General features: G+C 33.7%; 1 protein-coding gene across 3 annotated transcripts in view; it reads left to right on the top strand.

Moving 5' to 3' along the window:
• LOC106456961 (ralA-binding protein 1-like) overlaps nt 1-20,637 on the top strand; it is a 194,714-nt gene that overhangs the window by 88,681 nt on the left and 85,396 nt on the right. For all 3 annotated transcript variants that reach the window (XM_013916338.2, XM_022382754.1, XM_022382755.1), the window contains exons 5-6: nt 9,997-10,113; nt 14,987-15,190. In XM_013916338.2, the coding sequence (XP_013771792.1) occupies nt 9,997-10,113; nt 14,987-15,190 (321 nt within the window). The remainder of the gene's footprint in view (nt 1-9,996; nt 10,114-14,986; nt 15,191-20,637) is intronic.

Raw genomic sequence — 20,637 nt, 5'->3', positions numbered from 1 at the left:
AATCATTTATTCCTTATCCATTCTGTTATATGTTATGAAACTAAATATATTTTTCTACTATTTTTATTTTAGATATTAAATTTTTGTATACATATTTTAATTTAAAAATTTCTGTTTTGCCTCAATTTGATCGACATCCATTGATTGTTAATGATTTGGAAGAGTCATGATTCAACAGGGGATGAAAATGAGTAATTTACAAAATTCAGTTTTGGTTAGGTTAAGTAAAGTACAAAGTTTTGTTGTTTTAGTTGTGCTTAATTTAAATTAAAACTTTAATTGAAAACTTTAATATTGATACAATTAATAAGATACTGAGAATAAGATATTGATAAGTGATAACAATAAGATACTGCATTATTTAACAAAAAATAAATCATTCTGTAGAATATAAACATGGCCCACAAAACATTAATTTTATTTAAAAATTTTTGAACACAGCCCACTGCTGTGAGCAGATTTCTTGATAAATTCCAAACACAAATGTCATGATCATATTGTGAAAAAAAAATATGTTGTTATATTGGGAAATGGTATGTTGTTCACAAATATAATGTATAGGGGTGGCAATTGGACTGAGCCTTGTGGTACTCCTGCTGTGATGTTAACTATCTTTGAGTGTATTACTTACTTTTACAACTGCTGTGTTTCGTTAAGACATTTTATTTCCATCTGATTATTATACTATTAATGTTCATTGACTGTAGTCTGTATCTAATTGCATTGTGCCAAACTGTATCAAAAGTTTTCCAGACATCTAGAAAAATTCTAATAGTGGCACGATTATTATTGAATAATTTGAAAACAGATTCTATAAGTCATGTTAAATGGTTTATTGTTTATTTTTTCTTATAAGAAGAGTTTTGTACATTTGGAAGGTCATTTTATTCATAGAAATAAAGAAGTATTTTTTTTTACAGTTATTCTTTCAACTAGTTTACCTAGATAGCTAAATAAATTAATTGGTCTGAAATTATCAGGGTTTGAGGTTTTGGCTTAGTTTTTGGAATAGTTGTAATCATCGCTTTATTTTCAAGACATATTGGAAGTAAACTATGAATAGTGATAAGACTTGTTAAGTGTGAGAGTAGTTTGTCTGATGCTTTCTTGAGAATAATGTTTCTGATTCCATCATGTCCAGGAGTAAAGTTCATTAGTGTTTGTTGTTAATTTTTATTTCACCATTAGTGACTTTACAATTGATTATGTCATCATTGCCTGATAATGTGTTAGTGTCTCGGTTGTTGGATGGGAAATGTGAAGTGTAAAAATGTTAATTTGTGTTTACTTGAATATTAACAGTTTCATGATGTACTTTGTTTAATGACAGGGAATCTATATCTTTAAAAATTTCTTGAAAATATTCTGCAAGAAGATGTGCTTTGTCACTATCTGTTTTAGCTATAATGTTTTCATAATTAATGTGATGGAAGATATTATTACTGTTTTTCTCTGAAGTTATAGATTTAACGTTTTTCAGAATTTTTTTGGGTTGTCTTGTGTTTTATCAAGGTTATTACAAAAGTGTAGCCAATTAGTGTCTTTAAGAATTTGAACGTTACATTTTATTTGTGCTTGTAATTTATTAATGTTTTGTTTTAATGATATATCTCATGTTTATAAGTAGCCATGTCAGTCATCTATGTTCTAGAATTAACGAGTGTATTTTAAGTGTGAGTTTCCAGTGATTACTTCAATAGCTTTTTGAAGCCGAGGAGATAGCATTTTTGGTGGCTTTGGTTATGGCTCACATTATCTCTTCTGAATAAACATCTAACTGTGCTTTACATTTGATTTTTGTTATTGTTTGGGGTAGGAAGGTGTCAGTGAGTGTGTTGAAAACCTTCCAGTCTGCATGATTGTTGTTACGTACTAGTAGTAGGTCTTGTGGCAGATGTTGTGTGATTGCTTATAGTGTAAAGGAAATTGGGAAATGATCACTAGAAATCTCAGGGTGTACTGTACAGTTACTAGCTTTAGGCAATAATATAGCTGGTACTATCATTTGATTTAGTACTTCATATGTATCATTAACTGAATTATATCTATTTGGGGTAGTAGTATTGATTATGTATATGTTATTTTCTATTAGGATGTGTGAAGTGCAATTCCTCTGTTATTTGTTTGACTGCTAAAATAGACTGTGTGTGGAACATTTAAATTTTCTGGAATTAGTGTTTGAGTATGATACTCATGCATGCTTGTAGATAATTTATATCTAAATCTTTTGAAGGAAAAGTATATATGGCAACTGTTGAAACAATGTTTACACTGTTTGTGTGGATGTTACAAAAATACTTTCACTTGTTGTTGAAGTAAAGTTCTCTTCTATTGATACAATGCTATATTAGTTTCGAATAGAACAACTATACCTCTATTATTATTATTCACCATGGCAGGGATTGAATATGATTTGAACCCCAGAATAATTACATTTGTTTCTTGTTTAATTAATTTTCAGAGATTATGATAATGTCTGCATTGGCATTGCCATTAAGATTCTATAGTTCAAATATTTTGGTGTCAAGTACTCCTAGAATATTTATATGTAATATTTTTGAGGTGTTTGTGAAATTGCTGCTCTACCCTTACATACTTCTTTGCTAAGTGTGATATGGTGTGGTTTTAGTTGAGTAAGATTAAAATAGTATCTTGCTGTGTCACATATGTGCATAATGAGGAATTTATTTGGTAGTTTCAGGAGTTTTTCTTGGGGTGGGAAATTCACATAACTCAGTAAGGAAAGCCAGAAGGTTTGCAGTGTATTCACCAATGTTAGTTGAGCTTTGTTTTTTTGTGTGTGTGTTTGTGTTCTGTTTTTGTGTGTTGTAAGAAGTGGCTGCAGTGTATGTAGTGTTGTGATTTGGTATGTTGTTGAAAGGGTTGCTTGTTGTGAAATTGAATGACTGTTGTGCTGTTAAATTTGCAGGCTGTGTATTCTGCTGTGTTAATGGGTGAATGAAGAAAGGGGTTTGATTTGTTGTGAGAATGAAGTAGTGGCTGGTGGTGTTTATAGCAAAGGTGCTTTTTTGTGCTGGGGCAATGGTGTGAGGTTTGGAAATAGTTTGAAAGGTGTTGTGGTGGTTGCTTGTTGTGTTGATATTTGAAGCAAGTCCTATAGCTGGCAGTGGGGGCTTTGGCAATTTGTGCACCTTATCTCATCACACTGTTGGGCAGCACTCCATATCACGTGTCCCTGCACATCTTATACATCTAGGGTTGGTAGTGCAGTAGGATTTTCAGTGCCCAAATTTCTGACATTTGAAGCACTGGATGTTGTGTTTGCTGGTGGCTTAGCTGTTTTTTGTTTTGTGTTTTTTGTAAAAGTGTACATCATGATGTTCTCTGTTATATTTAGTGAGACTCTAATCAGTGGTGTTTTTTTTTGTTTGGTGTGTAATGAAGTGATATTCCCTACTTTTTAGGTTGGAAGTGTGATGCAATCAATTCATCTAAAACTTCTGCACCATCTGGGTCTAAGTCTACACCTTTAATAACTAAAGTGTGAAGCTGGTAGGTGTCTGCTGGGGTGTGAATGATTGTGTTGCCATCAAAAGCTGCTGTTGGCTAGTGGGCTAAGAGATGGACATAATCTGTGGGTTGTTCACCTTTTACGATGAAACCTCCCTTAGGTAGATGCTTAATTTACTTGAATTTTAGTGTAGGGAAGTGTTATCTGAATTAAGTGAACCCCTTCAAGTATGAGTGCTGGAATGTTTTGTGGTCTTTATGTTTGTGTTAGCTATGTTGAATGCAGTTGTAGTTGTGTTGCAGGTTGTGGTTTTTGTGTTTGGTTCTTTAGTGGGTGTTTGTGTGTATATGTTAGATAAGTCATTAGAACTGGTATTTACTCATGATGTAGCTCACAGCTAAGTTAGTAGCATACAACTCTTATAGGCAGATGCATGAAGAAATCAAACTATTCTGTGTGATGTAAGGAAAATATTAACTTTGTATAGCAGCTAGACAAGATGCATCTAGCATCTCATCAGTTGACAACTCCAAGGATCAGTTGATACTCACCAGATCATAAACTTCTGAAACATGCCTACTCAGTGACTTCCCCATCAAATCAGACTATCCAGTTTATTGTTTATTTCATGAGACCTGCAAAATTGTTCACTGCACCACTCACAGATGGCAGCACCTTACTGAACACTAATGACAGTTTCTTAGTGTACTGAAGTAGCCCATGTAAGTTCTTATAGTAATGGCACACGTCTAATGCAGTGTGTAATGTGCTACTAGTGTATGCAATGATGTGTAAATGTTGCAGTCTTATGTGTACATAAATATGCATTTTCAGTTACGTATAGGGTAAGTGTAAAATACATATATGAAATTTTACACAAAGTTTTTCAAAAGTATTATTCAACACTAAAGGAATCAGTCACTGAGAACATAAGAGATAGTAAAAACTTAAGTAAAAATACTAGAGTTTGATCTGAATGTTGGGTAGAGGGATGAAGATAATTGTGGGTACTGGCGTGTAAGGCATTATTTGAGGAAACAGTGAGCTGTTGTTTTCATTTATGTTTGTATGAATGTTTTAGTTTGAAACATTTGACAGATACTGAATTTTATGGAAATGGATACAAGTAACAGACAATTCATGCCACAGTTGCAGGAAAACACAGTGGTACTTGTGTTTTGTGAGTGTTGACTGACAACATTTTAGTTGGATTAAACTATAATGTAAGTGAAATTCATAAAAAGTTCAACTGACATAACCAATGTCAGCTTGGGGTACCCAAGTTTTGTTTGATTATAATGGAATAATTTTGATCAGCAAATTGAAATATTTCCAAGTACCTATTTTTCCAAGTAATTTCTAAGCAATTGTGTACAGCTTATGTGCAGTTCTGTGAGGTGTAGAAATTCACCTCTGTGGTTAACTTGCATCTCAAATAAATAGAGATGGAGATGAGATGCTGATGTCTTTTAGTTTCAATATAAGATGATTTTCACGTCGCCTAGTGGCTTTTTGTATAATTTATATTTAATAATTGTTATTTAAAAAAAATATTTGCGACACTGTTTCTCAGTTGAGGCTGTCCGTGATCTGATTTGTTGTAAGATGGAGACGTATATTTGGTCTGGGGCTGCTTTTGCCAATGATCCAGGACATTCTGGAGAGAACTTGGACTCTCTTTCTCCAGTGCCTTCATTTACTAGGTAGGCTTCTCCATTTCTTCAGTTAGTCAATCAGGTTTATGAGGTTTTGGGGTTTTCTCCAGTTGCCTTTGAATCTACTCCTTTCTTGATGGCTGAAAGGTCTGAGGGTAACTAGTTAGTTTTTCCTCTTTCACCTGATACTGCTGTTTATGCTGGGAGATTCACTGCTCAATTACATGACAGGATAGCTATGCCTTGACCCCACGTTTGTCTGAACAGCATGCTTTGGCTTACCACTGCCAGGAGGACATATATTTAGATTCCCAAAGGCTTGATTCTCCTTCGGATATGTGGGGTTCCAGACTGGACCCTGAAATCACTTTGAGTAGGTCACAACTTTCTCAGATTCATCTGACCCTCACTGCTATTCTGAGATATTTATCTTCCCCCCAAATTTTGTCAGGAGCCTATCAGTGTTCCTCACATCTATGTTTCATGCACAAGGGTCAGGTTCTGCAGTTCAGGGCTCTGCTAGCATCTGCACCATATGTCTTCTGCAGAATTGTACGAGCTTTTTCTCATGACCTTCATGCTTTGTGCTTGTGCACACACCATTATATGGACAACTGGTTACTTCTGGCACCATCTTGTTAATTGGTGGAACTATACACCCTCATTCTCCTTTCAGAAGCCACCAAGGCCGGCTTTCTTATCAGAGCTGATAAATTCATTCTCTTGCCGACTCAACATATTTTCCATCTGGGTGTCTTTTTCAACACAGATTGGCTCAACTGACTCCCATCTGGCTCCAGGCTATGAAATGAGCAGTCAGGCTCTTACTTACATCTCCTTCTCCTACTATGTGGATGATTCTCTCTCTTTTGGGGATGTGGGCATCCTCTGAATCTCCAATTCCTTTGGGAAGAGCACACATATGGTTCCTTCAGTGGTCACTGCATGACCTGTGGTCCACTGGATTGTCCAGTCTCCTTAATCAGGAGCAATAATTTAGATCGTAAGTGGTGGTTGTATCGGACCAACACTACCATCGTTCCTATATCATTCCCTCGTCTTCAGTTCCATCTTTTCACAGATGCCTCACATCAGGGATAGGGTACGTATATTGAGGGTCAGGAATTCCAGGGTCTATGGATGAAAGATCAATCTTCCTTCCATATCAATATTTTAGAACTTCTTGCTGTCTGACGAGCAGTGGTTCAAGATCTCAATCTATTGAAGAGGAAAATTGTCATGATTCATTCTGACAATTCCACAGTGGTCTCTTACATTTCCCATCAAGGGCGCATGCACCCTCAGGACCTTTGTTTTCAAACTTTAGATTTTCTCTACTGGGCTCACTCCCATCATATCAGCCTTCTAGCTTGCCATATTCCAGGGGTGATGAATTTAATAGCAGATCATCTGTCTTGATCCGACCAAATGTATGCTTCATCACAAGGTTTTACAGTGCATTTGCTCTCAGTTCTGGACTCTGGTGATTGATGCATTTGTCACTCGTTTAAACTCTCAACTACAGCCATTTTGGTCCCTGGTGTCTCATCCTCAGGCTTTGGTGATAGATTCATTCAGTCAAGATTGGACAGTATTGCACCTCTATTCTTTCCTCCCAATTCATCTGTTACCCAGAGTTCTGGGTATGATTTGATTCACTACTTGTTGAGTGCTGTTGGTAGCCCCAGATTGGCTGGCCCAACCATGGTTTCTTCTTCTACAGTATCTTCAAGAGTATCCAATTCTGCCACTTCCTCTTAGGCCGTCTCTGTTGAGGCAACCTCAATCCGATATTCTACACCCAGACGTTCCCAAGCTCAAACTTCATGTATGGAAGTTATGTGGCATCAGGATTTTAACTTGTAAAGTTGCCTTGTATTTGTCTCAATCTATTCGTAGACCCACAATGACCATTTATCAATGGAAATGGCTCACTTATCACCAATGGTGTCTCACAAGGAAATTGAACCTACTTTGCCCACCATACCTCGTTTTTTGATCTGGCTTTTTGATAAAGGTCTAGCTTTGTCTGCTTTTGCTTTATATAAGGCAGCTTTATTGACTACTTTTCAATATCCTAATCATTGGAGAGTATTTGAATCCCCAGTGCTATCCGGACTTCTGAAATCATTTAGAGCCCTTCATCCCAAATGGCCTTTTTCATTACCCTACTGGGATATTAAAGTGATATTACATGTTTTGTCTGGACATTCATTTGAGCCTTTAGCCTCATGTACCAAGGATAACCTTTCACTTAAAGTGTATTTTTTTGTTGCTGCTAACATGTGGACATTGTAGGTCAGATTACTTTGTCGAGGTGGGTACAAAAAATCAATTCCTATTGCTTATTCTGGACTTTCTTTTCAGGCAAGGAAACTTCTGCGAGTCACAATTCATCAGATTTTTCACATTTCTATGTCTTCAGCTGCCTGATTGAATTGACCACTTGAGGACATCATGAAGGCTGATATATGGACTTCTCTCAATACTTTTCTCTTACATTACTTACATGGTCTGGCAGTTTCTTCTTCTGAGGATTTTTTCTTACCCCCTATGGCCATTATGACCACATCTGCTAGATTATAAGGAGGGGGTATTTTTTTCTCCTCCTCTTGTCTCTACATTCCAGGGTCCCTTACTTCTATTTTTTCACTGGATCTCACTCTGTGGCGAGTGTTGCCCAGACAGGTGGGCTTTTATTCATCCAATTCTGCACTAGCAACCAATTTAACTATACTTACTACCAGTTGCAACAGGATCTGTAGAAATGAAGTGTTCCATAAAATCATCAAGGAGGTCACCAGATGGTATTACCATTTTATGGTGGACTGACACTTATGGACTATCTATCATGAGTTAAGCAAAAGGGGATCCTTCCCATCCCTGCCTATCATTGGATTGATTAAGTTGAGGTCGGTTTGCTTTTAAAAATTTAGAGAACTTGGTTTACCTATTGCATTGTTTACAGAGCACTGTTCCTCAGGACTCTCCTACGTCCTCTCCATACTTCCGGGGGCAAGTGGAAGCCTCCTTGCCCACTTGGTTGGGGCGTGAGGATGAATGTTCATAATTCCAGACCAAATGAGTTCTGTTCCTTTGGCTGATAAAGCATATATGGTCCTGTCATTCTGAGCCTGGGGTGGTGCCTTTTGGACTTCTTCAGGTGGAAGAGAAAGTTTGTCCACTTCATTGTTGCTTCCTTTCTCATCTTAATTCCGGTGGTTGAGAATAAATCACTCTATGGCTACAGGTTGGGATCCAATCAAAGTATATCTGTATATCACATTGGAATCCAATTGCCTTAGCCACTAATGTGGGATATGGGGACCATGACCCCTTAATTCCAACCCCAAGTAGTGGAATCTCAGCTATCTTGTTGGGGCTTGCCTATAGTGATGATTACTCCTGTGCTATTCCACCCTTGATACAGGAACTAAGTTCAGAGTGAAGAGCATGCCTGTTCTGGATGTAGTTCAGTTCCCCCATTTGGGTTCCATTCTTATTTTGGTACACCCTCGATCTATGCAGAGCTTTCTGTATGGATGCTGCCCTCACCAGCTGCTCTACATTCTCAATGTGGCATTCTAGGTATAAGTGTCAGCAGAGGTAAGTATGCTTTGGAAGTTAACATTTTCCTAAATTGAAAATGTATTTACAATAATACTTACCTCTTCTGATACTCCCCTGCCCTTCCTCTCCTGTGTGTGTGTGTGTTTTTCTTTTATGTAATGGTTATTTTAGAGTATAACTTTAAAGGTGTTATTTTTGTCCTTAATATCCATATGAATTTTTGAGGCTATAATTGCATTAATAGAGTACTATTATCCCTACTTTTATCATCATGTTAATGCACCTTGTCACACATTACATGCCATATCTGCCAGTGGTTTAATGTAAATATCATATAAATTTACTTTGTTCAGCTCAGAGTTGCAACTATAATCCATGTAAACCACCATGGAATGTTTAGGAATGCCATGTAAGGTACTAAAGAAACATACCCCCAAACCCTACCATACTTAAGAAGCTTTGCAAGAGGAATAGGATTGTTTTCTAATAGATGAACACCAATGGTTGAAGGCAAGGTTTTAATTACAAAGCCCAGACTGCAATCAACTTGTGATAAAATGCAGTACCCTACTGCTGAAGGTTTTTTATTCTAATATTTTTGTTAGTATATATATGTATATTTATAACAATGGTATATTTAATCAGCTATATTTATTTTGGTCAGTTTTTAGTTTAGACCTCTGTAGGTGGCTTACTTTGATTTGAAGTTAGTAGTAACACGAGTGTCTGTATATATATATATATTATTTATCTGAAACTGCAACAGTGCAAGACAGTGTTAAAATTAGATGGAGCTAAAATGACACAGAAGAATGCAAAACAGTTAGAACATGAGAATCACAACACGAATCACTTCTAAGTGGTATTTATTTTATGGTGTTTTGTGTTGGTGTAAAGGTTATAAACTCATTTAGTCACTTATGCACTAATACTTAAGTACATATCAAGAAAAATTAGATGGTTATGTATTGAATTTAAATGAGCTAAATCTTTGTCAGTTTGTTAATCAAAAATATATGTTCACAAGAAAGACAAGATAAAACCAGAACAAAACTGAGTTGCTTTGGTATAATCAAATATATACAATTTGTAATATAGAAATATCTAAATGTGTAAACTTAATACAGGTGTGTCTTTTCTGGATTGACCTAAAAAACTCATGATTTTTCTTTGAAGGGAGTAAGATATTGACAATTTTGGTTTTATGTAGTATTTTTATTCATTAAATTTCACATATTAAACCAGTACTAAATATATATTAGTATTATGCAGTTATAAAAGCAATTGTTTTATTTGTAGTAGAGAGACCTATTTTTGGAGTCCCACTACATGTGGCATTGGAAAGAAATAGATCACATGATGGTATAGAGATTCCAGCAGTAGTTCGAGAATGTATTGATTACATTGAGGAACATGGTAAGCTTGTTTTTGTCTCAAGTTATTATGAAATTGTACATATAAACATGAAATTATTACCACAGTACACACACACACACATAAATATATACTAACCAAAAGCTTGAGCACCAACTTTGGAAGAATCACAAAAAATCCAATAATATATTGAATGCCAATTAGTGCAGCCTATAGCCATGTTTGTATTTGCATTTATTTCACAAAAAGTAATTCACCTTTTTTTTACATGAAATTCTTACCAGTGTTGTATGTTACTGCTTTTTTCGAAACACATCATACTAATTCAGATTAATTTCAATTCTGAGAATAATGATATATATATATATATATGTATATATATCATCATATTGTCATCTATACCATTATGTATGTCTCAGTTAATATGCCCTTCATAGTGTTTGTATTAAAACATTTACGTCCTTTGGTAGAATATAGTATGAATAATACAAGAATGGAAACACCAGGGTTCATTAATTTTTATAGTTCATTCTGGTTACATTCTTATTGTGAATTTTTTAATTTGATATAACATAATACATGAATTATTTTTGTTAAAGGTACTGTCATCTGCTACTACTTTTTTTTTTATTATCAAAATTACTTTTCAGAAAACATAAAGTGTTAAAATTCCATCATAAAATATTGAATAAATTTCTTGCACAAGAGATTTCAGTGACTGTAAATAGAACACAACATATTTTTTTTTCATAGTGTATATAAGTTTTAGTATGCAGTGTTTATTTATAGATAAATCTTAAAACATTTCAGGATATATGTACTATCAATATTTTTAATACCATTGTATAAGTAGTTTTTGAAAAACATATAGTTGTTGAGTAGAAGCTTTAGAGAAATGTATAAAAAATTCAATAAGGCTGTATAAAGGAAAAAAAAAGTTGAACTTGGTAGTTTTATTTTTGAACAAAGAAATTATTTCTAGCATTAAATGAATAATGTTAGTGGCTAGTGATGTAGTTCTAAATTCTGAGACAATACATACATAGTTAATCTATCTTCCCTGTGCATCTGCCTTAGAAATTTGCATGCCACTGTGCTTTATGCAACTCCCAGTATTATTATGCAGCAAAAGCCTTCCACCAATAGGAGGGTGACACACCTCCTTGTGCACTAATTCCTTGTATGCTTTTGTACTGGGGAATCTTCATTATTTTCCTTGGCACTGAATGCATCACATGTGGTCTTTCATTTTTTGATTTAACGAGATTTACGATATTAAAGGAACTTAGTTTCCTTCTTTTTTTTTTTGTACAAACTATGAATTCACTAGTTTGTTTAAATCTTCATTTGCTTGTGTGAGTGAATAATTTCCTCACACAGATTATGTAAAAACTATGGCATATGGGGAGGCACTTTTACTGGGAATGGTCATTGTACATCGGGTCTTATTCCCTTACATAGCCAGGACCTTCTACCCAGAATCAGAGTCTTCAAGCTTGTCACTGATGATTAAGCCAAGTCAGGTCCTGTAGGTGCCTGCCTGTCATACTTTTCCATCCACACAAGGGTTACTCAACTTTTTACCCACAGACTTTTTTTTCAATTATCTTTCCTTCCTCCTCTCAGCCCTCATCATGTTTCCTTTCCTCCTTCTGATCCCATCTATGTATAATGTCTAGAGGAGGCATTGTTTCTCAATACTTCCAAATTTTTCCTCACTCCCACTCACTATCTTATTCACCTCTCCATGACAAAACAGTTAATTGTCAAATTGGTTATTTAATTCTGAAAATCATTGCATCAGGTATATTACTGTCAAGGAACAGTATTTTCAAGGTCAGATGACTTTTAGCAAATGATAAAAACTTCATTTAATATAAAGTGTTCAATATTAGAGAAATGATTACAATCCCTTTGATCCACATTTGAATGTACTGGAAAATATATTGCATTTTGAGGTATTTGAGCGATGCTCCCTCTGCACATGAAGTGATGGGTTGGCATTTCCTTGCAACCCCAAAAGACTACACTACACTGCTTGTAGCTGATTGCATAAACATTTAATGTAAGAAGAAATGGTTTTTCTTGACTTATTCTGCTCTCTATAGGCACAAATTTTCACTCACCACTAACCTTTATACTCCAACCTACTCATATGGGTATTTACATGAGACATCTTCATTCTGTCATGCAAATGATCATGCAGCAACCCTCCACCAATATGAAAGCGACACAATTCCTAACATAACTGTAGGAACCCTCGCTTTTGTGCATCCTATAATCACTTCTCAACTGGCAGTCCTACTGATAAGAGGTTTTTCACTCTTATTTTCCTGTTTCTTGTGGGTTTTTTCAAATTCATGTGAATTTATTGTGTATCTTTTTTTTCATTAACTAGTTCTGTCATTATTTTTTTGCTCAATTTCTGTGTGTTATTCCATATGTATTTTTTCTTCCATATATTTCAAACCATTTTTTCTTTCGGCTTTTGCCATCATTTGCATTGATTCATTTAGTTCTCTGCTGGCCCTGAAACCACATAATCATAATCCACACCGTAATCTCTGTCGGATTTGCAAGAAACTGGCCTATTTATCCTTATATCTTTTTAATATCCATGTTGTTGGCTCTCTGGCTATGTATAATGTGGAATAAATTGACTGATAGATCAGTCTCTTTTGATGTTAGCTAAGCCACTACCTAGTTGAAAGATGGATTTTAAACATTCTACCAGGGTTTGTAAAGAGAAAGTTCTTTTAACAGGAGTTTTCAGTGGGCATTATTTTTAACTGTCTAATATACTTAGTAAAATTTAGTGTCAGTGATATAGCACTTACCCTTACCTGATTTTCACTTATTTTTGGATCTTTTGTCATTGCTTTGATACTCCTTCCTGTGCCTTATATGTTCAACATGTCGTTGGGAATGGTGCATGCTGTCCTTCTTGACTTTTTAAAATTTTTACATATGGTTGGATTTTATATTTTATAATGTTACAAGCTGAGGTACCCATCCTTTGTTCAGGTTATGAACTTTAAAAATGTGAGGATAGATGCTATTATAAATAGCATAAAAATCCTAACTTTCACACAATATATTTACAACATAACATATTATTACAGTATTCATTATTACCCCACTAAAAGTTTTATATAACCTTTAAGAACTCTTTATGTATATACTTAAGAAATGGTATGTGATGTATGATGGTCAGGGTGACTTTGTAGGAAGAGGTAACGGCCAAATTAGTAGGAGTGTTTTCTGTTACCCGCTATCAACACTCATATTTTAATGTCCTTCAACACTGCTTCATGTTATTAATTTATTGGCGGTTATTGGCTGCAGAAGTGTCTTACAGGCCAAAGCTGTAAGGTCATGGGCAAAAGTATGAAGTGGGTATAACATAAGAAACAGCTCATCATATCAGTCTTATGGTGGCTGTTGTAGTAGAAACTTCATCTGAGTTTATGTATTAGTGCAATAGTGGTGGCCATGTTTTTTCATTGCATTCCTCCTTAGAGAGTGCTAGCACACACTCTGAGATATTAATGACCTTTGTGTGCATCCTCTCACACTGTGTGTATGTTGTGTTATAGAAAATTTAATAAAGTATTTTTTGTGTAAGAATGTGGCATCATCTATGAATGCAGTTAATGTCAACTTTAGTCAAAGATAATAAATGATCAATAACAACAATAATGGGAAGTAGAGGGGGGGGGGTGAACCTCTCATTAACATGCCCCTTGTTTCTAACTATCTTCCCACAAAGTTTGGTTGAGATTGGCCCAGCAACATAGGAGTAGTTAGACAAAGGACAAACAGACAGACACGGATTTTTGGGCTTTACATATATAGATTTAACCTTTTTTTTATCACTTCATTTTACAGTTTACTCTTCCTTGTTATAACTTTATTGTATTTATATTTGTTTGGTACAAATGATCTAAGGTACCTTGTGACATAAAATCCCAGTTGAATTAGATGCCTCCAAAAGGAGTATTGTTTTTTTATGCTTTCAATGGCCATGAGAAACACTTGACAGTTGTTTTAATTATTTCTCCAGTCAACAATGCTCAAGAGATGTAAATCATTATGTTATCCATCGGAATATGGACCTTGAGCCTCACAGAGTTTATATGGCCACAAACATTCTGGACCATGTGTACATGGGAAAGTCTCGCTTTTTAGAAGAAAATGTTAATGGAGTCTCCCACTTACCATATATTATAGAAGTCAGCGCTGCTAAATGTTCATAAGAAAGGTGTATTGTCTCACTTGATTCCAGAAGAAAAGTCTGTGATTCAGGCCATTTGTAGGAAAATATCTGGAAGGTTGGAGTAATCAATAAGAGTCAGAAAAATTGTATTCTCTTGTGTTGTTGAAAGTTATTTGTGGTTCATCTTCACTGAGTAAGGTAGCTGTCATTAGTCTCTGCTTTTATTTTCCATTTTCTACAGTGAATGAGTGATCCTTCAGTACATATATATTTATGCACTCAAAAAAGTACAACCAACTTGCTTGAAAGAGGGCTGGCATGCTAGTACATTTAGAACAAATCTAATATGATTTTGAATGCTACTTAAAACTTCTAAAACAATGGAGTTTTTGTTTAATCAAAGGAATTTTAGAAAGTATAAATCACAATCATTTATTTCCGAAATTACTAAACCCAGGTTTAAAATATTTTGATTTACATTTACAGCTAATAAGTAACCAAAGTTTTGTACCAAAGAAACATTTCTTGTGAGAAACTGGTAGTCACAAATTAAGTTTTTTTTTTGTAAGATGAAGTATAACTTATTATTTTACCCATATAAAATGTATATGAAACTTTTATTAGTTCTCATTCCTTTACACCTAAGAATATCATATAATATTGGGATATCATTGATTTTTGTGTGTTTTGATTACTTAGGGTTGTCATGTGAGGGGATATACCAGTTAACAGGTGTGAAATCTAAAGTCCAACAGTTGAGAACCAAGCTAGATCAAGGAGAAAAGGTCTACCTATATGAATATGAGCCACATATTGTAGCCAGTCTGTTGAAGCAGTTCTTGAGAGAACTTCCTGAACCACTTCTGACAAATGAGCTCACTCCTAAATTTGAAGATGCAGCTGGTGAGATAACTTGATTTTTTTTTGTGTGTGTGTGCATATAATATTTCTGTTTTTACAGTGACTATAATGATTGTTTAATATGACTGTATGGATACTTTTCCAAATTAATGGATGCCATTGCTTTAAGTGTTGAATTTATTCATATACTAGTAAGACCCCCCATGAAAATAGATATCTATTTTGAATGATTTGTATATGTCCATGCTTGTTTTTATGTAAATCTGCAACTCCAGTTCTGAGACCCTCCAAACACTTTTGACCTTATATTAGGGCTCACATTTGTAAGTTTCCAAAATCTTAAGTTTATATTTTAATGATTTTTACATGCTAGTATGAAATGTTAAATAAGTCTGTTCAGTGAAATCTGAGATCCCTGAAGACTTCTTTACTCTCTATTTTTGAAACCCCTGTGTTTGATTGAATTAAATAGTTGATGTTTAGGGAAAAAATACTGATTATTTTTTCAATTTTATTAATATTGTGCACAACCACAACAGTTGTTTTTTTTTTTGCCCTCATGAAATCTTGGCAATAAGCCAAGTGTCAGCTTCATTAGCTTCTTGACCCAGTCAAAGTAATAACTAGTTCAATTGTTAAGTATAGCATTGTCAAACTCATTATTTCATTTGTCAGACTGCTTCATTAACCCTCTCCAGATGGGTCATGGACCAAAGGCTATGTCATCGCATTTGTTGACTTGCATTCAAAATTTTATTGAACTACTATTTCACACATTTATGTCAATGAGTTTGGTATCAAACTTTAGATTATAATTCAAATTTTAGTACTATATATTACTCAATTGCTTAATTTAAAAGCAAATATTTAAAAAACACAGTTAAACATCAATTTTTTGTGTGTCACGTGGTATGTTGAATGCAACACAGGTTCAAATTAGATGTTTGTGATGTCAAAATACTAAGTCTATAGTTTTGTATGAATTAGGAACTCAAATTACCAATGTTGACAAGGTAGGACATAAAATAAAAACCTCATATCTTTTCTATTTGCTGAGATATCACTCATGTACTGAATCAAACACAGTGGCCATGCTCACTCATCTCTTTCCATTTTTGGAAATGGTCCCTTATATACACTTACTTCAATATATGACATGTGAATAACCAATCGACAGCTCAGAATATTCCCTAGCGGCTTTCTCAGCCCTTTTCATGTGTTAGGACACCATAACATTCTTCGAACCAACATTTCAAGGAGGAAGGTTGTGTCTCTAGTCTGCTCAAAATTTCACATTTTTTGAGAACCAAGTACAGCTTAGCTACTAAGCTTGATAAATTATAATGTAATTCTATGGTATCAGTATAGTAATTTATGATTTTTTGGTTATTCAACTGTATATGTATAAAACCTAAAAAAATTATTTCATTTCATATCCTTCACGTGCAAAATTTTAAAAGGCTTAGTAACCTATGTCAAGCAGCAACCGAGCACAAAGGTCGTAACTAGAAGAGATAATTGTTTGCTTAATTTTATGTTTATTGTTCTACGTTTTAAGAAAAATAAATGTATTTCTAAATAATAATAATCTATATACATATATAATGTATAATAATGGAAATGTGACTATTTTACAAAATAGTAGTCTACTAAAACACCGTCAAGACAGGTCACTTTGAAAATACTAAAGGTCAGTTTTATATTATTGAATATGGTAACATAAGAGCGCGTGTGCCGCGTCATTGTAACTTCTTTATCATTATCCACGCACAGCTGAAAGGTCAATATGATAAAAATAATAAATACATATAAATGTATAATGTTATGAGATTTAAGCTGTTTAGTCTAAACATGTATGTTTTTGTGTTATAATTTGTTATCGTTCTAGAATGAAAGAGGCATAATTTATAATTATTTCCTAATTTTTTATGGTGGTTACAAGATCGGTTAAATCTACCAAACCCGTACAGAGATTCGTTAGTAAAAAATAACAGATAAAATGTAAAGTTTTTTCTTAAGAAATGTTTGATAATTATCTGGACATTATAAATATTTTGCATGTTAAATTTGAAAATTTCTGATTCATAAAAGTATTTTTAATCTTAAAATGAAAATTACTTTGCATGTTGGATAGGCAACATGCAAAAAGGAAAAATAGGCATGAGAAAAACATTGCTTAACAAACCTTAAGACTTAATAAAAAACTTTGATATTTTGCGTATGAAAGCATTGTAATGTTTACTGATAACCTGCAAAATTTCGTTAACATATGCTTACTAGTTTAAAAGTTATAGCATGAAAACTATAACAAGCACAAAATAGTTATGAGGTCGGTCTCAGGGACTGAGCCCATGCTGAAAGAGTTAAAGCAAGTAATTAAATAATTTCATGCAGCAGTCAGCAAAGCTTATCTAGTACCTAAAAATGCAAATGACTGTTATTTGATGGATTTCAACATATGTCTCTTGAAATGCCCTCTTTTACTCGATAAATTAATAAATAACATTTCGCTGTCACTAATTAGCAAATGATATAAATGATTTTTGTTTTTCATTAAATTACATCCTCTCAGAATAAATGTAGGCCCTGAATGATCACCCTTCACTTATTAACGAGTAATGTGTTGAATGTTTTTTGGAAAAAATTAAAAACTTCAAAACATATGGTAACAGAAATAATTAATGAAACAAACAAGTGATAGACATAGAGTAATGACAGACAACTAGTAATGGTAAATAGATGTTGAATTTATTAATGATACAAAACTTTATTACTGATAATATCAAAGGAAAAGGAAAATTTTTCTATAGAACCCTTTGCTTTGCACAGAATATTTTCATGATTACATATAGTTTATTGAAGAGCGGTTAGGGAGTAGTGTTCCAAATGTCTTGTGTTATTTACCACAATTCAGCCAAGGTTTTTGGTCTGCTGTCTGATCTTCTCAGTTATTTATGGTAAAGAGTTATGGCAGCATAAATTTAGCAGTGCAGTATAGAGTTATGGAATGGGGAACTTATCTGTCAGAGCTGAAGTCATCACAAAGAATTTGCATCTTGTTGCCAAAGATTGTCTAAATGTTGTTGAGCTACATGTGACAAGATGGAAAATTTTTTTAATCGCTAATAAATTGAAGCTTGCTTCAGGGAAGAAATAAGGAATGTGAAGAAAATGAAATGAAAGGGAAAAGAAAATAAAGAATCATTTTTCCCTTCTGAGCATATTTAGTTAAAAAGTAGCATTTTATAAATGTGTTGAGTATGGCTTTTATAAATGGCAGTTTAAATAACTATGTGAATACTATCCATTTGAGATAGCAAGGTAGATGTGGTATGAAGATTTACATTTTTTTACCATTTTTTTCATATTATTTACTTTTCTTCATTTTCATTAATCACTTAAGTTATGTAATCCAGAGAGAAGTCCCAGGGTCAGTTAGGACTTAAGTAATTTTGCTGTGACCCTAGACTGTAAAACCAGTTTCAGGCAGAGCTAAGTTAACATTTTGTAAATCTAGATCACAGAGTTAAAATTACATTGCTTTTAACTCTAGGCACCATCTTACTTAACCCTATCAGCACGGATACCCTTTACTGCACATGACACAAGGTTTTAGTGTCTTACATTCAAGGTTTTATTAAACTACTTTTTGTTTATGTTATAACAATTAGAATAGCATAAGATCTTAGCTAATAATCCATATTTTAATAGTATACATGTTTTAAGTTCTTAATTCTAAAAGGAAATATATAAAAAACTCCTGACTTTCCACTTGTGTAATACACATGACAAATTTTGTTTTACCATGTCATCATCCCTATTTTATACATCACACCTCGAAAATGTATGAAATTAAATGTAAAATGCTCTCTATAAAATCGTTATTGCTCAAACAGACCATAAATTTTATGGCCTTCAATTTTAGTTTGTCACAGAGCTATCAAAGATAAAATCAGACCCCTCCTGCCACACCCACCTGTACCATCTTCTCTTTCACAATTGGTAGGTAGTTCTCTCTTAGGTTTCATTATATATTATTTATAACCAATAGAACATAAAGGTTTTCATCTATCAAATGGCGTATTGTATAACATTGTATTCTGAACAGAATATAGTTAATTTCACTCACAGTACAAGATTCATTCCTGTGGGAAAGTTAATGACTAGCTTTGAAGAATTGTTAGAAAGCCAGAAAAATTTTGAGAGGTAAGTGAATTTGTCTACTTTTTGCATGTTATTAGTCTATATTCTTTGGTGTAGTATTTAATTAGATAAAAATTGTTTACTGCTTTACTATAATCACTAAAAAAAATTGGGCTTAACTGTCCTCGCAATCGAGGACAAGAAAAAAAAGAAGATTGTGTAAGTACATTATTTCTTGTTTCATACTTATTCTTGATTTATTATTATAAAAGTAACTAGAATTAAAAGTACAAATCTTTTTACATTATTTAAGACTAGATTAGGTAAAATAAGTAATAATAATAATATAATTAAAATGGTTTATGAGGCACGCATGCAAGCAGCTCATGGGTAATGTAATTCGATAGCTTAATGTGAGCTGCACATTCCCCAAGTGATTAACAACTTTTATGAATAGCAGTTAGACATGGTTAGAAGGGCAATAAAACATTAAAATTTAATTATAAATAGATGTATAATGTTACGAAGTTAGAGCCACTTAGGATAAACAAATGTAGTTTCTAGTTACAATATGAAGTCATTCTAGAAGGAAAAGAAGGTTAATTTAGGTTCATTTAGATTTTTTTTTTTGGTGGTTACAAGGTTGGTCGAATTGACCAATACCATTTTGAGATAGGGTAGATAAAATAACATAAAAACTATAAGGATTTAGTGAAAAAAAAACGTTTGAAATGCATTTAAGAGGTTTTAGGTATTACACAAATGAAATTTGAGATTTTTTAGATGATGAAAAGTATTTTTAATTTTGACATGAAAATCACTTTGCACTCAGACCAGTTAAAAAAAAGAATAGATATTTTCATGGACAAATTTAAGTAAAAATACTTCATTAAAAAATTAATTTTTTTTGTGCAAATCGCTTCTAATTGTTACGTATCTGTTCGTTTGTTAATTTCCGGTATAACTTATTTCCGAGGAACTTCAGCAATACAAGTCTTTTCTTAATTAAAACTAGTTTATTCTTTCTTGATACAACTTTGTAATACACATGATTTCTACAGTCTCTTTAAACTTAACCTTTATAACACATGCTATAAATCACAGTGATTCACACACTTTACTTATGGTGCCTACTGTTCGCTTGACTCAATTATTTCTATTTTCAATCTATCTGTCCCTCTATTCTTTATTTGCCAGGCTTTTATACTAAAAAAAGAGGGTGTCCCGAACAAGCTAGGAAATTCATGATCAATCGAGAAACTCCTCACACACGCCACCAGCACCAATGCGTCACCACTATCGTACCACTACCCCTTCCTTAGTATTGTTTTTCTCAAACAATAGCC

This window comes from Limulus polyphemus, unplaced genomic scaffold, assembly GCF_000517525.1.
Source record: "Limulus polyphemus unplaced genomic scaffold, Limulus_polyphemus-2.1.2 Scaffold275, whole genome shotgun sequence".
NCBI classification, from domain to species: Eukaryota; Metazoa; Arthropoda; class Merostomata; order Xiphosura; family Limulidae; genus Limulus; species Limulus polyphemus.
Note: the sequence above shows the minus strand (reverse complement) of the source record. Positions and strands in the feature narration are given on the sequence as shown.